General features: G+C 45.0%; 1 protein-coding gene across 3 annotated transcripts; it reads right to left on the bottom strand.

Annotated features, from left to right (window-relative positions):
* Positions 1-27,715, bottom strand: EXOSC7 (exosome component 7; the record flags this gene model as incomplete). Of its 3 annotated transcripts, none has more annotated exons than XM_084246548.1 (8): positions 1-105; positions 3,453-3,608; positions 5,130-5,253; positions 7,177-7,247; positions 9,694-9,859; positions 18,012-18,106; positions 18,400-18,501; positions 27,659-27,715. In XM_084246548.1, 8 exons carry the CDS (start codon positions 27,713-27,715, stop codon positions 1-3), a joined length of 876 nt encoding a protein of 291 aa, XP_084102674.1. The 3 variants fall into 3 exon arrangements, with proteins under 3 accessions (XP_084102674.1, XP_084102673.1, XP_084102675.1); XM_084246547.1 differs by having other exon boundaries at positions 27,563-27,715; XM_084246549.1 differs by lacking the exons at positions 9,694-9,859; positions 18,012-18,106; positions 18,400-18,501.
* Between the last annotated feature and the right edge of the window lie 212 nt (positions 27,716-27,927).

Raw genomic sequence — 27,927 nt, forward strand, 5'->3', positions numbered from 1 at the left:
TCATCCCAGGAATCCGACTTTCTGTCTCTTGGACCCGAGGCTCTCTTCCTTGTGTAGGACACTCTGCAGGGAGGCATGCAGTACCTTGCCCACTCGCTTGCCAGTCTGCAGGACAGAGGAGGGATGGAAGAGAGTGCCACCCACTTGAGAGACACATACTTGACACAGAAAAGGGTTCCCTTTCTGCCAGCTAGCCACTCCAAAATTAAACACATTACCTCTTCCTTACAAAACTTTTACTTAATAAAACACATTAAAACAAAAACAAGTCACAAGGCCCAACAACATCAACAGGTACATTCTGGAAAAACTTTGACACCAAGAAAAAGAAAGAGAACAAAAGACGCAGAGCCCCAGGTAGCAAGCAGGAGGTAGAAAGGCTGTCCTGGTCCTGAGCTCACACTTAGCAACCCTGTGGCCATTACAACAAGAGGCAAAACTGTCAACCCACTCTGGACTTGTGACAGTCCACTGCACTGTAGTGAAAAGGCGTAGGGAGGCCACAGGGAATCCAGAGTCTGTCTAATGAAGGAACAGAGGACACTGAGGACACACTTTAACACGCAGTTTCTAATTCACCCACCACCAAGCCTTTGAGCAGAACTGCACCTGCACAGGGTCTACGCAGAGTGAGTGTCACGCAGAGATGCCATCTGCCAGTGGACACAGCAAGAGGTCAGACCACCCAAGATTTCCTCTACATAGTACACACATGGAGACAACTCAAAACAACTCCCCAGGATCCAAAAATCTTTGTGAAACACATTCTGCTTCTGGCTGCTCATGAATGATTTTAAGAATACAGTGAATCAACTCCAAATCTCTACCTCATCAAGTCTTCCATGTTCCCAGAGCAGTTTTACTCAACTCTGCCACTGGGCCCCATGTCAGGGAAAGACACACCCAGGCCCACACCCCTGCTCCAGTCCCATGTCCCTTCTCGCCTGTCCAGAACACTGGATGAGGTTCCAAGTGTTAGTAAAAACGCCCATGAAAAGATCTGTCTCAACGGAGGGAAGTGATCGAGTCCACAAAATGCAAAGTCAGGGGTAAGGTTCAAAATGACTTTGGAAGATTTTTATCAAACGTTAGAGAAAGAAAAGGTGCTGAAGTTGATCAAACAGGCGTACTGATGATTCCTATAAGTGAAGGTGGGAAGACAGAATAGGAGGAAATGAGACAGGACACCAGGACTTGAGAAGGTCTGAACCTGGACTTGCAGAAAAGAGAGTGTACAGGCGGGGGGGTGGCAGTCTGCACAACCACCGCCAGCTCTCAGCATCCCATCAGAGGCATTTTGGATTTCTGTGCTCCTTCATGGAACAAGCAGTGAGACAGGGCCCCCTAAGCAGGGTTTGCAGACCTCATTCCCCAGCCCCAGGGGAGGATGAAGCTCGAATCACTGGATAGAGCTCTGGTTTCCCTACCACCCACAGTGACAAGAGCCAACCTGGTTTATAAAAGAGCTGACTGAGAGAGGGACTCTGGAGGCACAGTCTGAGCCTGAATCCGAAAGCCAGCATTTATGAGCTGAGACCTTAGGCAAGTTACCAAGCCCCACATTTCCTCATCTGTAAAAATAAGGATAATAATACAGTCTTCTTCAATTTACGATGGGGTTACGTCATTGGGAATATAAGTCACAAATGCATTCAATACACCAAATCTACTAGACAGCAGAGGTTAGCCCAGGCTACCTTAAACATGCTCACAACACTTACATTAACCTACAGCTGGGCAAACTCATCTAACACAGTCTATTTTATAACAAAGTATTAATATGTCATGTAATTTATTGAATACTGAACTCAAAGTGAAGAAAAGAATGCCCTAATTCAAAATTTAATGTATGGTTTCTACCAAATCCATCATCCTGCACCATGGTAAAGTCCAAAAATTGTTAAGCTGAACTATCATAAATCAGAAATCACTTGTAGTTTCTTCACAGAATTATGGAGGATTAAATGACAATATGTTTAAAGCACCAAAAACAGGGTCTGACACATAGTAAGCACATAGTAAGATTTAGCTGTTTAAGTTTTTGTCATTTAGATACTGGAATTCTCCTACAATTCTCCTGGGGGTGGGAAGAGAGTTCTTCCTAAAATAAGGCTGAGAGCCACTTGTCCAGAGAGGTCTTGGGTAGAACTTCTGAAAACTGCACATGCTTTCGTTTAAAAAAATGAACTAGTTAACCAACCAACTGTGAAGAACACTAACTGCCACGTCCAGCCGAGGACACCTGAACTCGACTGTGTCATGGAGCACAGAGAGCAGAGCTGACATGTACTGAGAACTTAGGATTTAGCAGACACTCTGACAAATGCTTTACCTCTACATCCCCACGTACTCCTCACAACTGCTCAGCAGCAGGGACACTGTTATTATCACCCTATTTTGCATAAGGGGGAGACATGCAGTCCAGGCAGTATGATGTCTTCAGCGCCCACACTCAGGTCCTTAACACCATATATACACCACCCATTATCACTTTCAAATAAGATGGTAAAAAGAAAAAAGACATCAAGTGCTTAGAGTCTTCAGTGAAAAGTCACTGTTTCTAAGAATGAAGGGACAGGGCAAATGACAACCTTGTGTGCTGTCAAACAATGACCTCTGAGAATGGGTTGTGATGTAGCATTATCTAAAGCAGGAAAAAAAAAAATCCCAGTCTAGCTAACACCGGTAATTCAGTCAGTCAGTCAGTCAGTCAGTCAGTCAGTCAGTCAGTCAGTCAGTCAGTCAGTCAGTGTCAGAATCCTCAGAGAGTTCTGGGAAGTGAAGGTAGACACAAAGGGAGGAAGGTATGGGAAGACAAGGTGAGCAGAACCTGGTTGATGCCTGGGAGTGGCTTCCAGGCCAAGGGAGACAGACACATCAGCCAATCAGCACAGAGCAGCTGGAAAGCCCCCTAGTGGTGCTGCCACTAGTGGTGCTGAGGAGACCTACGAAGAGCAGGACTCACTGAGGCAACTGGGAAGATGCCCCACCATTCCTGTTAGTGTCCATTTAAACACTCTGGACATGGGAAAACTGGGGGAAGACACCCATTCTTCAGTCTCCTAGCTCCACCTTTACTCACTCCCTTTAAAGGGATAGAAAGCAGTCAGCCAGGAATTTAATTTCCTCATCAAATCACAAAAGCTAGGGATTTTAGAGTTACAAGTGAGTTTTTACGGTATTAAAGTTCAACAATGTCAAACAGAAATGCAGAAACTTGCAGTGAGAGAGGGGAGGACAGGCATCTGATAGTAGCAGGTTCCTTACTTCCTTGCTCACAGCCCCCCAACCACACCCTTGGCTAGCAGGCATCCAGTTCACACCAGCTGTTCACCAGGCTCCGCATTTGGGGTCAAGGGTGTAGATGGGAGAATTCCCATGTGTGACCAAGGGGGCAAGAAGCAGCAAGCATCAGTTGGGTCCCAGCGCTTGCCTCAGAGTCAGAGCCTCACCTCCATCATCTCAAAGATGCTCTCTGGATCCAGGCTGCCTTTCCCCACTTTCCTCATACATGTGACAACCCCTTTGCTGGTCACAGACACCAGCAAGCTGGCCAAGGAGCAGGCCTCTTCCTGAAGAGTAGCATCCACCACGTGCCGATAACCAATCTGCAAAGCCAGGGAGCAAAGCACACATGTGGGTCACATACACCCAAGATTCCACTCTTGACAGCTTCATGGAGGGAGTATCTATACCAGCAAAGAACCACCATTGCCCATGCAGATCTTATTTTAGATTCAGCGTATTTTAGATTCAGCTTTCGATTTGAAGTGATGGTCAATAATTCTACCATAGGCCACTATACAAACAGTGTAACAAGAACATAGAATGGAGTATTGTTGGGAGGTGGAGGATGTTAGAACTAAATTCAGAGAGCATCCAAGTCAGAGGCCACGAAGGGTTTTTACTAGAGGGGTACAGGGGGAAATTCATAGGTGAGATGACATGGATGTTTCACCGACGGCAAAGATGAATCAAGAGGGCCCATGCTAAAAGGACATGCTCAAGAATGAGTCAAGTGCAACTAGTTTTAATCAGTCCCAACATCCTTCTGTCTGAATATACACCATACCCCAGGTTCATGAAGCAATATTTAGAGAGATTAAGTCTAACCTGTTCAGTCATATTATTTTTGATAAAATGAACTCTGAATGAATCAGTGGCAATCCCAGTTAACACAGGCCCCCCTGCATAATCGGAGGTCATGCCAGTTATTATCCAATTATCGGAGGTAGTGCCATAATCGGAGGTAGTGCAGCTCAGTAAGATGTTTGGCTCCACAGGCCTCCGTGGGAATGTAAAAACCACACGTGACACATCAGACATCCAGGACCTACTCCAACCCTCTCATTTCACAGATCAGGACACTGGGGCCCACGCAAGAGGCAGCATGAGAGCCTTTAAACCATCCTATTACTATTCAATCAGGGCAGACCCTTAGAGCAGAGGGAATTAAAGGAAATAGATACATAGGGTTTCAGTGAAATATGTAGTATGTAGATTAATTAAATCTGGTTATTATTATTATGAACCCACTCATGTGCTCTTGAGACGCCCTCATGTCTTCCAATTAAAAAAAGAGCTGTTCGGGCCTCTCCGGTGGTACAGCGATTGAGCGCTGGGTTGCGAAGCTGCCCACAGCCTCTGCAGTGCTGGTTCGAGTCCCGGCTGCTCCCCAGCCACCAGAGGAGGGTCCCACATGGCGCGCAGACCCCTCCAGCCACCCGCTGCTCCCCTCAGCAGTGTATTTCGTCAGTCTGCCTGCTCTGCTCCCCGCTCTGGCTCTGATGAATTCTCTCAGCCTCCCGCATTTCTGACTGTACCCAGTGCTTATATAAATTAATAAAAATAAATCTTAAAAAAAAAAAAAGCAAACATTGTACAAAAATGAACAATGATGTAAAATATATATAAATAAATAATTGGGGAAAAAAAAAAAGAGCTGTTCATTGTAGTGGTTTCCAATATAACTGAACTATTAGATTAGGGTTAAAGCTACTTCTATATGGTTTGTGAAACTATGCCTTTTCAATCTACTATTTAAGCCTTGTAGGCTGGGGCCGAAGACGACTCACAAGGAAGAAAAAACCATCAGACCTCCAAACCTTCAGACAAAACCAAGCGCATACCTTGCACAGGGTGACAATGCAGGGGACATTCTCCACACTCAGCCGTATGCAATCATAAGGGTCATCAGACAGCTCAATGTCCTTTGACCCCTCCTCATCCTCCAGAACACGAACTCTTGGTATCCTGGAAACAGAAGCACAATGAAAATTCCCACTTATTCAGAGGAAGAAAGATAACTTAATTTCTTGAGACTGAGAGAAGTCGGAATTTCTGTATCTCACAAGATACAGTTATGCTAAGACTGACCTTTATCATCCTTATCCCTGTCACCCTGTCTCTCCTGTCATCCTTTTCACCTGTAATCCTTGTCACCCCTGTCAAAAGCACAGTTGATACTGTAGTGCAAGGGAGGAGCCTTTTTAAAAAATGATGGTCAATCAGATATCCACATGGGGGAAAAAAGGAATCTCAATTCGTATCTCACACTATATATACAAAATACATACCAAATGGACCTTAATTGTACAAAAGGGCTCTCCACACACCAGGGGGCCCAATGGCTTGCAGAGTCCCCATTCCTTGCTGCTGCGGGGCTGTCCTTGTTGTGGGGATGAGGTTGGCTCTGCCCACAACAGGTGGCTTTCCCAACCTGAGCAGCTGGGCTTTACCATGCTGGTATACAGTTTGCCCAACACCTCCCCCACAGCCAAACTGCCTCATTTGGTTTCTACTCTTTCTGCCCTGGTGCCCAGGGAAACCAGCTGGCAGACAGGGAATCACTTCTGAGGCTCGAAGTAAAACAGATGGCAATTTCCTTTCTTCTGCAAAGAGCCCAAGCATAGGCTGCCGTTGCTGGTGGCATCTGGTACTCGAGGCTCCACAGTGGCCATAAGCGCCAGGCCCACCCCTCAATTAGTCTCAGCCAGGAGTCTAGTGGCACAGCCGGGTTGGGGGGGGGGGGCTCTATGGCTTTCATTCTCAGCAAATATTCCATCCTGGAATTTCTGACCTAAAATTCTTTATTTTTGCTTGTCTTGTTTTAAATTATATCAACAGTCTAAATTTACTACAGAAACATTCTAAAATTCAGAAAATGTTAAATTGCCCATAACTTGAGCACTGAAAAATAATCACAATGATCATCTGGAATATATGTATTTTTCCCCAGACATAATAAATACATAGTTACCAAAAGTAAAATACAATAAAACAGATGAGTGGACTATTTAATGACTGATTTTCCAGATCGACAAGCCCACAAACATGCTGATTTCAAACCCCTGTGTTGGGACCTCATGTTGTTTCTAATTCCTCACCATTACAAGAAGCTATGATGAACATTCAAGAATACTATCTTTGCTCACTTATTCAATTAATTGCTTAGAAGGGGCTAATCCTCAGTTTCTAATGCCCCAGGGTTCCCCACCATTACCATAATGTAAGCTCTCTATGAACATCCCCACCCACATGTTAATTTTCAAAAGCTGCAAGCTTTCCTAGTGTGTGTGTTAGGGAGGCCAAGATGGGGAAAGCTACATAATCAAGCAGTCAGAGGAAATGTCACCTTCAAAAAAGTCTAGTGCCATGTCCCCTTACACTGCCTATCTGCAAGCCACAGTGATATAATCACTTCCTGCTCTTACTTCAAACCAAAGAACAGACTGCTACACTGCTTTTAGAACACACAGGCATCCGGTCAAGGATCATGAGCACCAACCACATGTGAGACATTGTGATGCTGGGGGAATAGCAGGACCCAAAACAGGCAAACCCCTGCCCTCACGGAGCTTTATCCAGTAACAGTATTTGGACAATTGACCTGTAACTGGTGTCTACACTTTTTGTTTTTTGTTCTTATAATATTTTTGTACAAGATCCATTTTTACTTATGAAAATAACTATAAAAAATATATAGAAATACAGGCATATATTTAGCTTTTACTTATGAAATCTGTCTTACTGGAGCCTAACATTAAATGCCACATTCTCAATGCTAACATCCCTTGGTCTCTTCATCTATAACCTTCAGTAGAAATTTCCACAATGTTCCATTACAAGTATCTGGTTGGGTTCTCCACAAGCCCATGGGGCTTTCAGAAGACTGACCTTGTATTGAAGAGAGCGGCCTTTACAGCAATGGAGATGGCATCAAACAAATTTCCACCACATTCCAGCAGCTAAGGACAACAAATAAGAGCGGGGAGAAAAAGTAAGCACAATTATGGGGAATATAAAAATAAAATTTATAATTAAAAAAAAAGTAAGCACAATTATTCCAATTAAAGGACTCTGCTGCTAAGAAATGCTGACCAAGTGTCTATAAAGATGAGGCATGTGCCTGCTATGCTGGCTCCCTGACACTGTGTGCTTACCCTAATGGTAAGTACTGCCTTGCAAGGCTGTGCTTACACAGAACACGTGTGCAAGGTCACAGCTGCCCTGGCGTGGTACACCACCCAGGCTTCAGCTTGCAGGAGATGTCCTTTAACTGGCCCTCCAGTAGGCTGGGCCTGCACTGAAGGAGGAACTGATAACCCTTATTTTGCCACAGACAACTCCCAATGGCACTGCAAGCGTCACACTCATCTTGGCTGACTTACGCTCAGTTTCCAAACAAGTGAAAAAAGGTGACCACCAATGCTGTGGCTACTGCGAGGTTCATGTTTATTAATGTATGCAATTCCCAATGTCTACCTGATACTCCGCTGTTTTACACTCCGTGTTTTACATGAGGCATGAGAAACACTAAGGTCTCGCCTATGAGTTTTTGCCCGTGAACAGAAGTGCTGACTGCACTTACTGCGGTCATCCAGCAGGGAAGGTCAGAACACATTAATAAGAGGAGGTAACACTTCCGTCTGTCCTCACTTCAGAGAAGTCTTGGCCTGAGCTTACAGAAAAAGCCAACTGGGCTGCCCCAAGGAAGAGAGGAGAGGAAGTCTCCATGGAGGGAGAAAAGCCCTATATTTCTGTGTGTTTTTAATTTAGAATCTGTCTCCTCTTCATCTAAACTGTGAACTGTGAGGACTAGATGCTGTCAATTTTGCTCCATCCTTGAAATCTCAGAGCCCAGGAGACAGGCTATCATGAAGGGGAGCTGGTGACAATTTACAGAAGACAGGCAGGCCCTAAGCCTGGGCCTTCAACTAATACTCATTCATAATCTGTAGTCTCATGCCCCATGCAAATCTGTATTCTCACCTTTAAGTTCTTCAAAAAAACCTCAAGTGCACAAGAAATCTTCAGAATGCATTATGATACTTTCAAAACAAAAGCCACAAGGTTGATATAGTAACCTTCATCGAATGATTTAGAAGATATGTATGATAGTATGCCAGAGTTCCATCAGAACCTAAGTTATTATTGTCCTAAAAAGCAGGAAAATTAAGAGAGACTGTTGGCTGATTAAGGACAGTGCAGACACTGTCCTTTCCACAGTCTTGCATAATTACTGCTTATTAAAAGACGATCCCCCCACAGCCTTCATGACCACAGCTCATCCAGTGGCACCCAGGTTCCAGAAGGTTCCAGTGGAACCTTCTCCACTCTGGTTCTGAGAATGCCTGCTACAAAGCAAAGGGCTCCGGCCAGACACCCGAGTCAGACTGTCTGGTTTGACTCGGAACCTTCTCCATTCTGGTTCTGAGAATGCCTGCTACAAAGCAAAGGGCTCCGGCCAGACACCCGAGTCAGACTGTCTGGTTTGACTCCTGATTCACCAGTTAGCTGCTTGAATGCCTGCTACAAAGCAAAAGGCTCCGGCCAGACACCCGAGTCAGACTGTCTGGTTTGACTCCTGATTCACCAGTTAGCTGCTTGACCTGAGTGGTACCTAACAGCTTTTTTTTTTTTTTTTTAAAGATTTATTTATTTATTTATTTATTTATTTATTTATACAAGCACTGGGTATAGTCAGAAGCGCGAGAGAATTCACCAGAGCCAGAGCGGGGAGCAGAGTAGGCAGAAGGACCGAAGCACACTGCTGAGGGGAGCAGCGGGCAGCAGGAGAGGTCTGCGCGCCATGTGGGACCCTCCTCCAGTGGCCGGGGAGCAGCCGGGGTTCGAATCAGCGACGCAGAGGCCACAGGCAGCTTCGCAGCCCAGCGCTCAACCACTGCGCCACCGTGGAGGCCCCCTCACAGCTCTTTATGCCTGGCAGAGGATAAAAATCATACCTATTTCACAGAGATGTAATTAAGGCTGAATGAGTTAGTATTTGTAAAGCCCTCAGGAGAGTGTCTAGCACATAGTAAGTGTTATCTAAGTGTTTTAAAATAAACAGTGATCTTCTCCATTTTCCCATTGCTGTCCTCACAGACCTCCTGAGGTGGTGTGCTACGTGGTTTCCATCTTCACCAATGACAAGTGAGGTACCTAACCCTGGCTCTGCATCAATCACCTGGGGGGCTTATTAAAAACATATTAACTGTTACTATAAAAACTACATTAAGTGCTACTACACATTTTTTGTATTTAACTTAAAAAATTATTACAGGAGACCACCTCTTTCCAACTTGGAAGCTGACAGCATCCACTTGAAGAAGGCAAAAGCAGTAAAGGGAAAGAGGCGAGCTCGTTTCCAACACAGGCAGAGTGTGACCAGTACAGTGACATGACACTTACCAGCACGTCTACATAGAGAATCCAGCAGTGCTCACGAGGATTAATGCAGAGGGAATTCAGATCGACACTGCTCTTATTGTTAAATATCCGGTACAGGGTGTTAGCAATCTCTGTTCCAAGGTCATCACCTCCTCGACCTTCAAACTCAGGGGCAGCACTGGCTGAACTATACAGAACAGCAACAGAAAAGCAGAGTAAATCTTTTCAAATGCAAAGAGCAAAGGGGCAAGCTTGATTCCAATTTCCCTGTGGAATGAAGAAACAATGGCATCCCCCCACTTTTGCAGTCCACAGACACACTCAATGAGCCAGACCATGCACTGGATTTTTCAATGTGTGTTGGGAGTTCCCATTGACTTCTAACAGCAGCCATCTTTATCGAAAGAGAACCAAGAAATGCAATGGTAAAGTGAATACTACACTCTTATCTTGTGGATATAATAAACACTCTTCTCTAGAGGGGTCAGGATGCAGGGAGGCCTAGAGAATCAGTCTGGCTTACAGTGAGGTTGCTACATTATGTACATCAGGCCTGTTTCTCAGCTTCAGAATGCACTAAGATACTTTCAAAACAAAAGCCACAAGATAGAAACAGTAACCTTCATGGAATGATTTAGAAGATATGTATGATAGAATGCCAGAGTTATGTCAGAACCTTTAAGTTACCATTGTCCTAAAAAGCAGGAAAATTAAATAAGAAAGACTGTTGGCTGATTAAGCATTAGGTTACCCTTTTTACTTTATTTGCTATTTTACTCTTTTCTTTTTTTTTTTTAGATTTATTTTATATAAGAATCGGGGTATAGGCCAGATGCACGGGAGGGGTGAGAGGACCCACCAGAGACACAGCGGGGAACAGAACGGGCAAACTGATGAAATACACTGCTGAGGGGAGCAGCGGACGCAACAGGAGAGGTCTGCTGAGCCATGTGGGACCTTCGCTGGCCGGCCGGGATCAAACTGGCCCTGCAGAAGCTGCGGACAGCTTCGCAGCATGGTGCTCAACAGCCTGCACCACCAGGGGAGGCCCTATTTGCTATTTTTCAAGAGAAAAATTTTTCCTATGTGGCCTCTTGATATGGCTACCCCAAATTACTTCAAGAAAGAATGAATAGGCATGAACATCTGCCATCTTAAGCACTACTCACAGTGCTTAACAGGATTTTTTTTAAAGATTTATTTATTTATGCATACCAGAACTGGGGTACAGGCCAGAAGTGCAAGGGGGGCGTGTAAGAGGATTCACCAGAGACAGAGTGGGGAGCAGAACAGCAGGCAAGTCAGAAGAGGTCTGCTGCACCATGTGGGTCACCTCCTTGGCCAGGGATCGAACTCGTGCTACGGTGACTGCGGATTGCTTCTTAGTGCTGATGCTTAACCCCTTGCGCCACCAGGGAGGCCCCTTAACAGGAATTTTTTGAGGGTTATGGCTTAATACAAACAAAACCTTAATATCCCCATGAGGTAAGTAAACATTTCAGTAATCATTTTACTGGAATGAATAAGGCCCAGAAAGGTAATAGACCAGTTGTTTCAGTATGTTCTCTACAATCACATATAAAGCTTTCTGACCCCCAGTCCATCTGGCCATCTGCTGGCCATCAGGAAGGTACCCCACCACCTGCTAGACACTGGGGACACAGAGACGGAACACAGCAGATGCCGACCCAAGTCAGCAATTCCAATGAAGGATCAGGGAGTTTCATGATATGGAGCAAACAACACTAACAGGTGTGGAGGGCGGGGGAGACAGCTGTCAATCAGTGTTGAGGGTTACAGGAGACCACAAACCCGAAGATGGTTTGGTGAGGGAGGAATTGGCCAGGCAGCTTTACAGGCAGGGGATTTCAGGCAAAGCAAAACTTCCTTGAAGGCCCAAGGCTGTGCCCACCCCATTTGGGTACTGCTAAAAGAAATCTCACTGAATATATTTATTTATTTATTTATTTTTAAAGATTTATTTTTATTTATTTATACAAGCACTGGGTATAATCAGAAGCGCAGGAGGGTGAGAGAAATCACCAGAGCCAGAGCGGGAAGCAGAGCAGGCAGAAGGACCGAGGTACACTGCTGAGGGAAGCGGGCGGCAGGAGAGGTCTGCACACCAAATGGGACCCTCCTCCGGTGGCCGGGGAGCAGCCGGGGATCGAACCGGTGCCGCAGAGGCTGCGGGCAGCTTCACAACCCAGCACTCAACCCAGTGCTCAACTGCTGCGCCACCAGGGAGGCCCTCACTGAATATATTTAAATATATTTGTCTAGTCGATTCTAGTCCATGTATTTGTCCATTCTAATATAAGAACAAATCCTAAAACAATCAGATTGTATGGTTGTTTAGTAACTTTGCTTCTCCAATTATAGTCTTCTTTTACCACTATGAGCCAGCAGAACTGCAATTTTAAATTCCCAAGAGAAACTTCATTATTGCCATAGCAACCTCAATGTTCCTTTATTGCCTTTGCTGGACTCAGGCATTGAGCCATGAAAAGCAGCTCATTTATGGTGAAATAATCAAATCACCAGAGACCAAGTTTATTCTGTACAGTCAGCAAAACACAACCTATTTCTAAATTAAACGCTAAGCAATCAATATTATATCCCAACACGTTCCTATAGATCAATGTGTAGATAAATCCAGTCAGAGATGCTTATGTTTCAGATGTTTACCTTTCCCTGATTATAGTGAGTACGTTCTCCTGGGTGTGACTAAGAGTGAGAACACATGCTTTAACTAATTCGTCTACAGACCCGGGAGATGGCTGTAGAACTTTCCTGGCCCAACTGGCTAATCTAGCTACAAAATCATGCCTTTTTTTTTTTTATACTAAGCTAATTGAATTTTATTTTTTAATTTTAAATTTTATTGATTTACCTGAGTTAATTTAAAATGGAAATTTTACCCAATTTAAAAGTTTGTTTTTAAACATTATTCACATTATTCTTTTAGAAGAAGGTTTAGTAACTCATGAGTCCATGGAAAGCTGCTGTGTGGATGGTGCTCTGGCCACGGAGTGACTCTGGAGAGCAGGCTGGGAGAAAGGAAGGAAACTGCTTAGGATGCAGGATGGCATGCAATGCTTGGGATAGTGTAAGACAAACCAGAAACCTTGTATTCTGCCAAAAAAGGAAGAAAAGAGCTGGAATAGAGAAACGAGGGTCCCACCTCCTCACCAGGGGCATTCACAGCACAATGACATTTTCTGACAGAGCAAAACAGAAATGCAGACCTGGAAAGTGCCTGAGAAACCATCTCCAGAGGACAAAATGCCAAATGCCTGCAAAGGCCAGACAGGTACATGGCTATGAACAAAGGGTCACATAGAATTAATAGGAAAACTCCAGCCTTCTCTACAGGTATTTTTAATTCACCATTAAAAACAAACAAAGTGCTCGCTTCGGCAGCACATATACTAAAATTGGAACGATACAGAGAAGATTAGCATGGCCCCTGCGCAAGGATGACACGCAAATTCGTGAAGCGTTCCATATTTTAGCTAAGCTTTGGAAACAGCCCAAATGCCCAAAAATAGATGACTGGATCAAGAAGATGTGGTACATATATACCATGGAATATTACTCAGCATTCAAAAAAGATAAACACATGCAATTTGCAGCAACATGGATGGCGCTGGAAGGGATCATGCTCAGCGAAATAAGCCAAAAAGAAAAAGAAAAATACCGGATGGTCTCACTCATAGCAGGAATCTAGAAAACTTAAATAAGGGACCAGGAAAATGAATAACTATAAGAGTGAAAATCAAAATCAACAAAAAACTATGAACCAGAGACACTTTTTGGGGGGTGGGGGGCGGGAGGGGAGGGATTGGGGTCAGAATGGGGGGTTTGCAATTGTATGGGGGAATATAAAAATAAAATTTATTATTTAAAAAAAATAATAAAAAAAATAAAACAAACAAAAAGTCTGTCAGTCAACTAAAATCTCAGTTGGGATCTCACCTGCAGGGTGATACCATGAGACTTCAGAGGGTCTGACTCCCTCATGATATGAGGTGGGAAACTCTAACATTTTTGAACGTCAACAGCATTTTCTGACTGTTGTAGACTCCACTTTTAGCACTTCAGGTGTACTAGCTCAATTATTTCTCACCACAACCCTACATTATTACTGACCCCATTTTAAGAGACAAGGAAGAAGTCACAGAAAGATTATACAATCTGCCCAAGGTCACACAGTTAGTGTTCGGGAGCTAAATTCAACGCAGGCAGCCAGGTTTGTATGTGCCAGGCTTGCACAATTCCCTTGCAATTGTTTCCCTCTCAATGAACAGTTTGGCACGCTAGGCTTGGTGCCTAACCTCAGTCAGACTGGCTTTCCTGGGGCCTGTCTTACACCTCAAGGAAATGAATGGGTGCTCTGGTCTTGGGACCTATTACTGGACCGTGAAAGTTAGAGTCAAGGAATATACACCAAGGGAGTCCAAAATGAAGAGCTTCTCTATTAAATACAAAGTTTAAAAAGAGAGAGAACACAGGCTGTTAATCCTAGCCCCTGCTCATATGTATCACAATATATTCTTTCAGTAGGGGAGAATACACGCCCTCTGTCAAAAGACCAAGTGCTTTCCATGTTTACAGGCTCCAAGATCAATTCAGATCTTTCATAAAACATGACCCAGTCCCTCTTCCTGAGCTCTTGGGAAATTGCTCCCTGAGCTACATAAACTAATAAAAATGCTGGGAACGCTGCCCCTCCCAGTTCCCCACCCCTTCTGACTCATCACTTCAACTCCACTCCTCCCACTTGGCACACCTCTGGTTTAATTAGGGTAGGCTGAGATCAAGGCCATGACTACCTTGAATGGGACTTCAGACACTAGGCTCATTGTTTCCCTTGCAATCAACTGAACCTAAAATTCTGTGGACTCTTACAGCCCTGTGAGGCCAGGCCCAAGACAGAAAAAGTGCTTTAGTGACTACCTGGGGCAACATTAACTCCAGACCTTAGACTTCTATCAGTCATCTAGTGCCCCAAGGCAGGTCCTCATTCCTCTGATTCTTCTGTGTACACTTGTGCTCATTTCTGAGTCTGCAGAAGCTTCTAGAAGACTAGAAGCACACTTCAAGCTTTTCATTGTTTAAGTCCTTGGTTGAAGTTTCTGGGGGAGTTGTCTCATCAGCTCTGGACAGACTTTCAGAATACAGCTAGTCTCAAGTGGCTTCTGCAGGTAGGTCCCTCTGTTTCCACCCCAGGCCGTAGAGTGGAGAACAGTGCTCCCTTCAAGCAGCATAAGCAAGCAAAGAAAGGCCCAACTGGCTCCACCCACTAATTCAGGGCTCCAAAGTTTCTGGCTCAATATTACTAAAAATATGTGACCACACTGGAAAGTAGTCAAGATCCCAGAGGGAAGTAATAAGTGTTGCACACACAGAAACATCTCTGAATGAAACATTCTCAACTCCCTCGGTTAAAAAAGGAAGCCTCTCTGAGAAGCTAAATCACAGTTCATAAACCCATCAACATGGTGATCAGAGATCAACATGATGGGCCACTACCTAACAGCAGCCCAGAGTAACACAGCAGTTTGGTAAATTCTTACCTACCTTTGGGCTTTAGATAGATGCAAACCATCTTTCCCCAAATTTTCAAAGTTCTTATTTAAAATTACCTATTCTCAGGTTCAAAGTGACAAAGCAAAGGTGGTTCTCATTTGCTCCCAATTGAGTGAAAGGCTGCCAGACATCTTTGGAGCACAGCTCAGGAACCCCAAGTCTTTACCACTCCATGAGTATGGGGGTGAGGGTCATTATAGCTGGGTACCCTTTCCATAAGACATCATTTCCAAGACACACTGAAAATTATGGGGTGGGAGCCAATGTCCATGTGTTATTTCATGTTGCCAAAAACCAAACAGAATGAGTTAATAGAAAAGCGATTAGTTTTCGGAGCACCCTTACTGCTGGCACACAGGGTTCAGAAGCCACTCCTATTCACTAGATTGGAACAAAGGTCTATGTTTGTTAATGGTGAAGGGTTGTTCCCGGAAGACCCAAATGAGGTTCTGACTAAGGTGGTAGGCAGCAAAGCTTGGTAATCCCTCCCTTCTCTGTAGGAAATGGGGTTTTATGACTCCTCAGGGTAATTCTACCTGCTGAGCTGTTCCAACTGAGCCATTTAAAGCAGCTAAAATTACAGCCTTGAGATTATTCCCTTAAGAGATTCAGGAGAACTACCTGGGAACTGGAGCTTCTGGGCCTGCTGGGGTTCTCCTGAGACAAAGCAGGGAGAAGAGTCTAGTAGGCAGCCACTCTCAGCCAGGAAAGGGGCTACTCCTAGCCCCTTTGGGGCTTGGGAAGACACTGCTCAAAGACTCCTCTCACCCTGGAGCGAAGACAAGAAAAGGACAAGAGCAGCAGGCTAATCTATAGTCATGTCCAGACACAGAGCCACAACAAACAGTGGCTCCTATACCAAGCATCTGAGGGCAACACCTTCTCTTTGGTGTGGTTGGCCTGATTGCCTGGGTCTTCCTAAGATAAATGAGGTAAAAAGTAATGAAGAGGAAGAAAAGGAAAGCAAATTATAGTTCTTCACACATGGTATCTGCTCATCTGTAATGTTTACTGCACTAAATTAGGCAGATCAAGGCCAAGAGAGACATTTTTCTTCCACCAAAAGCAAAGAAAGGGAGAAGCTAGAGGCTTGAACAAGGCCAGGCATCCACAGTAACTCAAATGATGGGCCAGCTCCAGTGGGGAGCTCAGGCTGATGAGAGCAGCTGGACAGAACCTGGAGACTGTATGAGAGGCTAGGGCCAGGGGAAGGGATGGGCTGGGAGGAAAACTGTTAAGAAAGACAAACACAGCTATGTTCTGGGACCTCTAAAGACAGCATCTTTCTAAAGCTGAACTCTGCAGACTGCATGAAATAGAAAAAACAAAGCCTTCAAGTAAGACAGGCCCTAACTGGCATTACTAGCTATGTGACCCCAGGAAAGACACTTACCCTCTCCGAACTCCATCTCTCTCACATAAGTGTGTCGAAGATCAATTCCTGGGCTTGGGAGTGTGAAGTGGAAGACCATAGCTTGCTAGACAAAGGTGGGTTAGCCTCTGTGCAGAAAAGGGCTGACACAGCAGACCCAAGGTTGCTATCTTCAGTACGGTCTGCTTGCAACAGTGGCTGTCAGCTGGCATCCGGCATCTGGGAAAGTGGCTCTCAGAGTGTCCCCAGCACCAGTAAACTGTGATCCACTGTGCCAAGATTGCTGGTGCAAATAATATGCTTTATGCTGAATGTTTTCTACTTTCTAGGAGTCTGGAATTTTCGTGTATGTTCAGCAGAGAGTGCCTATGTAACCAGTCCCTATAAAAATCTTGAGTACTTAGGTTCTAATGGGTTTTCTTGGGCAGAATCACGTTACTGCATTTTCACTGCTATTAATAAATCTTAGCCATGAGTACAATTATATGTTACGTCGTGTTAAGTCCAAATGTGGAGGGGGTCTTGGGGACACCTGATATGTATCAATATTATAAACCTGCACCTAGCAGGAGCTAATAGTGACCCTTACCCACCTAAAGAAGGCTGCCAGCTATAAGTGAAACTATAGATAGGCGAGACTGGATCAGCAACCCAATAAAAAGCTCCCAGCCCTAGAAGGGGGAGGTAACAAGATGAAGATGAATAACATTTATTAAAAGCCCACTGGGAGTAGTAATTGTGCTAGGTGCTCACTCTTCATTATTTCACTTCTTCATCACAATTATTATGATCCCTATTTCTTAGATAAAGAAATGCAGACAATGACATACTAAGTAACTAGCCTAAGGTCACACACTGGCCCAAGAAGGAAGCCAGCAGTAAGGCTGGCTGGCAGCCAAGACTGCAGAGTCCCTTGCCCTTGCCAGCATCCACACTGCCTGCCCAGCTGCCTGTCAGGATACTTTGCTGGCCTTAGTTCTTGTTCTGCCAAGCAAGTCATGAGAAATTTTCTGCAAAGCTAAAAGAGGAAAAGAAATAGGGCATTTTAGATCAAAGGTTGCTCATCTATGTCTGCTATATTTCAAAGCCTGGTAACACTCATCACTTCATTTGACTCTCCGCACAACCAAGGGCTGGGCTGTGGCAGACACCCTCCTTTTTTAGACAGGGAAAATGAGGCCCAGCAAGGGCCAAGGGATTAGGATGAAGGTGGGACCTGAGCCAAGAATCCCACATATTCCAGGGCTTGGCACACAGGATAAACTCAGTAAATACCTGCTGGCTAGATGAATGATTTAAAAAATATAGAATAAAGGTGAGCTCAACATGAAACCAGTAAATCATTTTTCTTGAAAAATAGCTGCATGGTACTGACCAGTCGACAAAGAACTCCAAGTAACCTTCATTTGGCTTCTCCAGTTTCGGCGTCCCCATTTCTGCTTTCACTCCCACCAAGATGTCTGTGTGGCCCTGCAGACAAACAAGAAGGGTCCTTGCTCAGGGCTGGCAGCCAGGTACCCACCCATCTCCCTTCTTACCCAATCATACACCACTGGGCATTCTCTCAGGTACAGGGCTGGGCCTTGGAATGTGGCCCTTAGAGAACCAACGGGTCCTTCAGAGCTCAAAGGACTCCCTCCCTGAGTTTGGCTTGGGTCTTGGCTTTCCTCAGGAACAACTTGCACTCCAAAAGGCTGGAAGAGCTGGCTCCTCAGGCCCTCCCCATCCTCGACCTGGGCATGGGCTGTGGCCATAATACTCACCAGCTTGACCCTGGCAGACCCACTGGTGTTAGACACCACGTCGGTTTCTACTTCAACACACCGGTAGTCCTCGCAGCCGCGGCCATCCACGCGGAGGTCTTCCTAAGTGCAGCAAGCACAGTCCCATAGAGTTTAAACTGATTTGCTCCTTCCCCACCTGGGAGAATGTGCAGTACATAATCTCCCTTTCTTTTAGTGGCTCATCCAAAATCCTGTCCTCATAGCAAATAATAATATTGCTATTTTACATGTGAGGAAACAGAGACTCAGAGAAGTCAAGCAATTCATCCAAGGTCCCACAGCTACAAAGAAGTTTCCATCCCAAGTCTGCCCAACTGTTATATACCACTGGACAGAACAGGCACAAAAACAGATAAAATATTGAGGAGACAAAACAAACTGCCTCTTTTCAAATCTGCAATTCTGAAATTGTACCAAAAGGTGCGCTGTCAGAGCTACAAAGTAAAACTGTCTTGCCAAAGCCATCTAGCTCCCCAAACTCAACAAGACGTACTGTCAACAGCGCAAAACAACTAGCTGGTATGTTTTAAAACAAACAATCTCTAGGACATGGCGACACACTTAGGCCTGCAGGACAACCTGTTTTTGTAAATCATTTTACTGGGATGTTACCATGCCCAGTAGGGTCATGATGGCCAGCAGATTGAGTGGTTGTGACAAAGGCCCTACGACCTGCAAGCACCAAATCCTTACCTTCTAGCTATTTACAGGAAAAGTCTGCTAACCCTTGCTGCAGAAGAGAGGTTTTAAGGTGGTCTACATACTACGTGTCCCTTATCCCCATTTATTTCTTTCTTGTATTACTCACAGACTCTATTTTAGGCTCTGGTTATTTACAATCCAATACTGCCATTATTTATCTTGTTGCTCAAAGTGTTCCAGATTTGGACACTGGGAGTTCCTTTGGATTGGCTGCTACGTCTTTTCAACATGTCTCCAGTCTTTTCTGAGCACTTCTTAACTTTCTGGCAATACAAGATAATATGGCCTCTTGTGTTTTCCTTGCCTCCCTCCTTTCTCCAAGGAGTCATGGTTCTTTTTATTGGAGAAAGGAATCTAAAAACCAAGATCTGGGTACTAAGTAGGTTCATTACTACTGGGGTGTCACTGCTACTAGACCTTCTCGGCAGACAGAACTAGAAAATTATGTGTGTTTACCATTCCATGCATGTGTTTGCATGCGCGTGCGCATGCACATGCACACACACACACAGTTATTTCTGCTATGCATTCATGTATCTATTAAAATGCCATGTGTTCATACTATAGCTGGATTCCAATTTAACACCACAGCCTTCTTCCTTGTCCTATATGTAAATTCTTTCTCAGTGGGTGAGAAACCTGGCTCTGATTTCTCTCATCTAAGCATATGTTTCTGTTCAATGTCTTAAGATACATATACAAAAAGTACTGTCAGAATTGCTAACCCATGCTTCAATGAGAAGCAAACTTATTAATATCAACAGAATACCATATTTGTGAGGAGTTCCTATGTCTTTGACATAGGTTACCCAGTTAAATACTGTTTTCCAGTCACCTCACCCACGCCTTCACCCTGCTGTTAGTCATCTGTACCCCTTTCAGGTTAACCTGAAACTGTTTATGTTCCAATTTGTCCTCCACATTCTGGCTACTTTTTTGTTACTTATTTACTTTGGGGGTACACATACCCCCCACCCCAATTTCTACAAGTAAAGGCTATTAGAAAAGATATGCTCAGAGAAATGGGACTTCCTCTCTCCCTATTTCCATGCCGGCTGCTTTCTACCCCTCTCCCACCCACTAAGGCATGTAACCAGGGTCTTTAGTTTCTGCTTCATCTTTCCTGTATTTCGTTTGCACAAATGTGCAGGTGCATGAGTATTTTTTCTATCCCATTCTTATATGGCAGGTGATATACTGCATGTGTATTTTCTTTTAAACAACAAATAAGCATGAAATCAATCCACTCCACATAGGCACAGAGAGATCCTCTTCATTCTTATAAACATTTTTTGAAAACACTTTTTTCCAGAAAGGGAATAATTAGCTTTATCAGATTCTCAAAGGGGTTAATGTTCCTCAGCTTGTCAAAAAAAAAAAAAAAAAAAAAAAACAATGGGCCTCCCTGGTGGTGCAAGGGGTTATGTGCCGCACTATGAAGCAATTCACAGCCTCTGCAGCAAGAGTTTGATCCCTGGCCAGCCAGGGAGAAACCCACAAGGCGCAGTAGACCTCTCCTGACTCGCCCGCTGCTCCCCTCAGCAGTGTACTTCAGTCAGTCTGCCTGTTCTGTTCCCCACTCTGTCTCTGGTGAATCCTCTCACCCTCTGCATCTCTGGCCTGTACCCCAGCTCTTGTATGCATAAATAAATCTTTAAAAAAAAAAAAAAACAGTACTCTGAAGTTCATAACTGTTAAAAACTTATCTTTAAACTGCCATGCTAACTGCCTATGTGATTGACTTTTTTATTTTGAGAAATTAAAATACAGAAAAGCAAAACACTACATGCTCCAACCACACAGCACTAACTACTACCATCTGTCGTGTTTGTCTCAGTTCTCACTCTCTCTCTCAACTCCTGTTAAAGGGGAGAAAATATAAATCATATCAATAAGACTGTGGGGGAGGGAGAGGTGCTAGGAGGAGGATGAGAGGTAGGAAGGACAAAAAAAAAAAACCTAAGTCAGGCTGAAGTCCTTTTACCGCCCATCCATTCCCAGTCTGCCCCCTCCCTGGAGGTGAAACCAGTCTCTCAAAGCTGAAATCCATCCCAAAAGGAGGTCTGCGTTCCTTCTGCCCACAGCTCAGCTATTAACCAAATCTAACTGCTTTCTGTTTTCCAGGCTGGCCAGCTGAATCAAATAATGAGGACCCTTTGCCACAATACCAAGGCTAACTATTCTTCCAGAGCAGTTCTGCTTAGACAGATAAAGAAAACCTAGCAGCCCAGGCCTAGCTCTCTGTCCACAAGGTGTCACACATCAGAAGGACAAGAGCCCACCACTATCCAATGGCCTTCAGCCAACTCTGCCTTCCTGTTTCTGTGTCCATTTTACCCAATGATGTCCTGCAAATCCCGGAGTCCCTGACCAATGAAATTCAACTCTTTTGTTCTGCCAAGCCCCACTTCCCAAAATGGTATATGTCCCTTTCCTATCTGTGGAAAGGGATGCTGACCCATCTGCATTTAAATTTAAGTTAATAAGGTGACTTTTGGAAATTCCTAAAGGTGGGGAAGGGCAGGTTGAAAAGGGAACTAAGCCTGACTAGAAGGTTGGGACTCTCAGCCCCACCCCTGATTTATGAGGAGGAGAAAGGGGCTGGAGTTAGAATCAATTGTCATTAGCCAAGGACTTAATAAATCATACCTATGTAATAAAGCCTCTGTAAAAATGCAACATCCAAAAGGAGGGAATTTGAAGACCTTTCAGGTTGGGGAACCAAAAAGCATCCATACATGCTGGGACCCAAACTCCACAGGGACAGAACTGTGCATCTCTTCATCTGGCTGTCAACTCATCGCTTTTTAATATCCTTTGTAATAAATTAACAATCTAATAAGTAAACTGGTTTCCTGAGTTCTGTGAGTCACTCTAGCAAATTAAACAAATCTAAGGAGGAGGTTCTGGGGACCTCTGATGTACAGCCAGTTGGTCAAAAGCACAGATAACAACCTGAACTTGCAATTAGCATAAAATCAGGGGCAGTCTTGTGGGGCTGAGTCCTTCACCCATGGAATCTGATTCTCTTTCCAACTGGATAGTGTCAGAACTGCCTTGAATTGTAGGACACAAAATTGGTGTCTGAGAATTAGTGATGTGGGGAAAACTCATACACAAATTGGTGACAGAGATGGTCTCAAAGATGCTTCTCTAATTCCACAGATCTATAAATTAAAATAGCCATAAATATTTGCAAAAGCAAATAATGGCTATCCAACATACATTTACAATATGCCAGATAATGTGTTAGCAAAATCAGAAAGTTAACATTTGATCATTACAATACCCCAATTAGGGCCTCCCCGGTGGTGCAGCGGTTGAGAGCTGGGTTGCGAAGCTGCCTGCAGCCTCTGCAGCGCCGGTTCAATCCCCGGCTGCTCCCCAGCCACCGGAGGAGGGTCCCACATGGCGCGCAGACCTCTCCTGCCGCCCGCTGCTCCCCTCAGCAGTGTACTTCGGTCCTTCTGCCTGTTCTGCTCCCTGCTCTGGCTCTGGTGAATTCTCTCACCCTCCCGCGCTTCTGACTGTACCCAGTGCTTGTATGCATGTATGTATAAATCAATCAATCAATAAAATAAATAAATAAACAAATCTTTAAAAAAAAAAAAAAAAACAATACCCCAATTAGATAGGTATTTTTTCAATCCATTTTACAAATGGGAAAACAGTCTGAAAGATGCTAAATGGCTGATCCAAGGTCACAAAGTCAGCGAGCAGCGCTGGAATTCCAAGCCAGATCTCTTAACCACAATTCCACACGGCCATCTGCACTTCACAGGGTGTCGACACAGGCCTCCCTCCAAGGATCAACTAGCTGGCTATACCAGTGATGATGGTGATAACGACTCTGGAAGCAGGGAGGCCACAAATTACAGATTTCCAACCATTACTTAAATATCACTCACTCCAGAAAGATCTCATACCACACCATTAATGTGACAACACTCTAGTTCCAGCATGGGGTTAAAAGAGTGCCAGAAAACTGGGTCTCACTAGATTTTTCCTTTTCAGCCTTTAAATCACTCTCCACTTCCAGGAGAAGGCTCAGTAGGAAAGGTTCAGGTGACAAGATAAAACAAACAGCTACAAATTTTCTTTTCCAGGTACACATAAAACTTTATTTTCATAGTAATAAAGCACCTAAAAATACAGAAGAAAAACAGGGCCTCCCCAGTGGCGCAGCGGTTGAGCGCTGGGTTGTGAAGCTGCCCGCAGCCTCTGCAGCGCCGGTTCGATCCCCGGCTGCTCCCGGGTCACCACAGGAGGGTCCCACATGGCACGCAGACCTCTCCTGCTGCCCGTTGCTCCCCTCAGCAATGTACCTCGGTCCTTCTGCCAGCTCTGCTCCCCGCTCTAGCTCTGGTGAATTCTCTCACCCTCCCGCGCTTCTGACTGTACCCAGTGCTTGTATAAATAAATAAATAAATGTTTAAAAAAAAATGCAGAAGAAAAACAAATTTAAAAAAAAAAATCAAACTAGTTCACAAATCACTGCATCCAGGCAACTTATTTTATCCAGTTTTCCTCATAAAATGCTTAGGAAATTGCCCAAGCCTGTTTGACTTGGCTCAGCGCCTGGTGCCCTACCACAATTTTCATTTATCTGTAGGATTCAGGAGCAAAGGAATTAATCCACCTGTGAATACTTAAACAGGGGCTGCTCTGAAGTGAAAGCTCCATTTGAAAAATCAATAGCGATGTCAACAGCTGATGGAAGCAGCTTGGAGCGGAGCCCTGTTCTTCCCAACAGAGACTAAAGCACCTTTCTACATAAGGGTTCCTGATGCCAAGAAGGCTCCTGGAGACGTGCAAGTTGTTCCCCTTGTGACCACAACAGCCCTGGTGTTTGAATATGGTGTGGGGGAGTCACCTTCCAACCTATATTAAGTCCCTGCTGTCACACACCAACTTTGTGACTATGAGTAAGTTCCTCAACTGCCCTGTCTCTTCACCTAAAAAGTAGAAGCCAGCCCACCATGTAGTTATAGGAGAATGGAAAAGCCGTAAGTCATTTAAGGGCAACCCTCAGCACAGTAAGACTGCTCCTCAGCAGTTCCCTTCCCTTGCTTCTGGGAGGCATATATTAGCTCACTGAATCCTCAAAAACTACCCTGGAGAGAGAAAACTGAGGTCCCAAGTTTCAGTATCCTGTGTGTGACAGAGCGCAAGGACAGACAAAAGTAACTGCCCAGTTACTTTTCCTCACACCCAGGGAACCCAGTGCTCTACTCCTTAATAAAATCTGACAAGTTGGCCCTTAAGATTCCAACACGCTTGGAGGATGTGACACTCAAGTGGTCCTCTAAGGTGATGTGAATCCCCATTACATTGCTTTGACTCATCAATATTCAGAGCTTAGAACTGAGCCCAGAATGCCACCTCCCCCACCTAAAAAGTGACCCCCCAGGAGAGGGACAATATGTGGTCCAGCTGTGAGGCCCAGGCCCAAGACACAGCATGCAAACCTAGATGTTGATCCTTACTTCACTTTCTAAGCCTGCTGAGTAGCCCCAAATTCCTCAGAAGGCTGTGATTCTATTTACCTTGTGAAGTGCTGGGGTGCAGACTTCTTGTGCCAGAGGTCTGTAAATGGAAATGCCACAGTGCTAAAAATCAAGAGGGGGCTGGGGCTGGCTCCTGCTTTGCACGGCTGAGTTGAGCAACACAGCACTGACTGCTCAATCCCACAGCTCAGTTTAGTCCTGCACTCCCTTTTCGGTGCTGCTCCCCTCAACAACTGCTTACAATTAAAGTCAGACTCAGAACTGAAACCATCAGCTGACACACACTTCATTACAACTGCCAAGAAAATTCAATGAAATGGCTTTGACAAGGCCCTAGGATGAATGTTTCTTGGTAGGGCTCATCAGCTGCTGGGGCCCAGTCTGAACCTAGGAGAGCCAATCTAACATTCAGGTCAAGGCCACAGTAAGCAGAACTGTGGAAAGAAAGAGGTTGTGCCTATTCAGGCCATGTAACTGAGTCACCACTTACCTCCACTGCTGAACCAGGCGTACATACCAAAACCAAAGGCCTACAATCTAGCAAAGCCAGCTCTTTTTGTTCTGGAACTGATTCTCCCCTTGGAATTGGATCTCTGATCTAGGAAATACTTGAGTGAAGGAAGTTAAGAGCAGCTGAAGGGAAGCTGAAGAAGTCTCTCTCTCTCTCTTTCTCTCTCTCTCTTTTGTCGTGCCTCACCCTCCAGTGGCCATGTTTGAGCCTAACAATTCATCTTCTCCCCCAACTCAAGCTAAACAGTTTTTTCCTCCTGGGAATAAGAAATCGGAACTGAAATAGAAAAGCTGATTTTTCATATAGAGGAACTATAACCCCAGGAGTTGGGAAGTAACCACATTCTTTCTAGCACATGAACTAAGGAACAGAAAGTCAATCTGAAGAAAGATCAAAATAGCAGCAGAGCTGAGCAAGGCAGAGCCTGAAGATCCAGGTGCCCTTGAATTCTTGGAGAAACACAGCTTCTAAAACATACTTTTTAGCTTCAGTCAGTTTATTGGTTACTACAACCAGAAACTAAGACCTCAATATTCATGTTGAGGTTAACTGTAACTGCTCTTAACCACCACGAAATCAAGATGAAATATCCCTGAAATAGTAAAGAAATCAAAGGTCAAAAAGAAAGAGATGCCAGAAGCTGAAACTGACCATGCTGGACCAAAGGTGAAGAGCAACACCAAAATGATTAGGTCTGTTCTGGCAAGAACAGGAATCCAGCAAAGCATTGCTTAAAGTGCACTGCTGGCCCTCAAGAAAAGTTTTGACAATTTTAAAACTAAGTCAATAGACATCCCATGCTGGGCTCATTCACCAGTATTCTGACCTTTATCCATGGTATGAATTCTGTCTTGCTCCTCCATAAACAAAGAATTTCATTTCACTTCAAAAACAGTAAATGTGTGGCCAATGTTAACCATCCCTATGAAGAGATTTATTTAAAGTTAGTTAATCGGCTTTGTTCTATGATAGACAGAGCTGAGAATTTATCAACAACTGTGGCTGTGATATCTCCATGGTACTGGTAAGAGTGATTTCATTTAAAAAATGAAATCATTGTCCAAATCATCTCTCCTTTAAGGCCTGATTTATTCAATGTCACTGAGTACTAACCAAGTGTTAGACACTGGCTAGGCCATAAGAGTATCATACAGTCAACAGATTATTACCTTCTAAGATCCACAACGAAGGAATGACTGACCCTCTCAGACCCCTAGGATCAGGCTTCTGGCCACCCCTGCAACCTGATCTTCCACCATTACCCCCCTCCAGATCCATGTTTCCTCCACCTAAGGGCTGTGGACTATCCGTCCATCTGGAAGGATCAACCATACTTAATTCTGGGTCACTCTGAGAATTCAGCACAATGCCATTTCCTTAGCCAAGCCTCCTTTGACCTCCCAGCCTGGATAGGGTTCCTGTTTTCTTTTTTCACAGCACTCAGTACAATTTTATAAACACAAAATAGATCTGTACTTTGTCTCTTCCTTCTAGCAAGGGAGCTCTATAGGCAGAATGTGCCTTCTATCCCAAGACTAGCTCAGTTCTAGGTCGAATGAATGAATACTGAATCTTGAAGACACAAAGGAAAGACACATGATGTGGATTTAAGGGAGCAATTCCATTCTCTTTGGGAGGTCTTCAGGGCATTATAGTCTCAGTATTTTTAGTTCCTTTGAATTCCACTAACTATCCATTGCCTTTAATGGAATCAAAGGTTGATGGAAAAGGAATCTCAAAGGCTGAAATTGACCATATAGACCAAAGGTGAAAAGTAAAATACAAAATAATTAGGTCTGTACAGGCAATAACAATTCCTGCTAGGCCTTGGAGTTAAGTTTGGGAGAGGTCTCTAATCTGGAAGGCTACAGAAGGACATACCTGGCTTTCCTTGGGAGCTCACTACCAAGCCCAGGATTCTCCAACTCTGCTTCTGGAGTGGTCAGAACTAGGTACTGAAGACTGAACACACGTCTTAGTATAGTAATTGCTACCTCTCAGGATCTTAGTCTCCACTGGCAGAATGAGAAATGGCAACAATTAAACTACCGGCTGTGGGACCGCTTTTTAAACACGCCTCCCTCTTGAATTTAAAGGTGATTTATTACTTTCAAAGAGTTTTCACCTCGGGTGCCTTCGCTCTCAATGAGGAAAAGCAGGCCAGAAGCCCATGAAGCGACAAGCAAAGGCAAATTAACAGCCCGGGGGTTGGGGGGGGGGGGGGGAAGCGATGCTTTCTCGAGAAAGGCCTCAGAGACCGCCCACAGCTTCCAACTCGAGCTTAGAACTGCAGACCCGAAAGGCTGAAAGGACGCATACAGTCCTACATGGAGTTCGCGGTCCTACAATCGCCCGCGTTGGCTGGCCTTGGGCTGCGAATGCTGGCCGCAGTTGTTTCATCACGGGGTGAACCCAGTTTCGCCGCAGCCCTAGTCGCCTCCTTCTGGGCAGGAGGCCGGCCGCGACCTGGGGGCCAGGGAAACCCGAAGGCCGAGGCTGACTCCGCTGCTGTAGCTACCTGGACGCCGTGGACGATGTACACCTTCTCCGCCTCGCTCAGCGCCACCGACGCCATGCTGCCGAGGTGCCCCGCGCGCCGCACGTCATCCGCCCGCGCCGCCCCTCGCCTCCCCGCTCCCCCCCACCTGCGAGTGCGTCATCAGCCTGCGCGGCGGCCGCTCCCGCAGCCGCGGCCGCTGCCAGTGCCGGGAGCTCGATGGGCTTCTTCTGCGCGCCGCCGCGTGTCTGGCCGAGCCCAGGGAGCCGCGGCGTCGCGTGCTGGGGAGC

This window comes from Talpa europaea, assembly GCF_964194135.1.
Source record: "Talpa europaea genome assembly, chromosome: 11".
Classification (NCBI taxonomy): domain Eukaryota; kingdom Metazoa; phylum Chordata; class Mammalia; order Eulipotyphla; family Talpidae; genus Talpa; species Talpa europaea.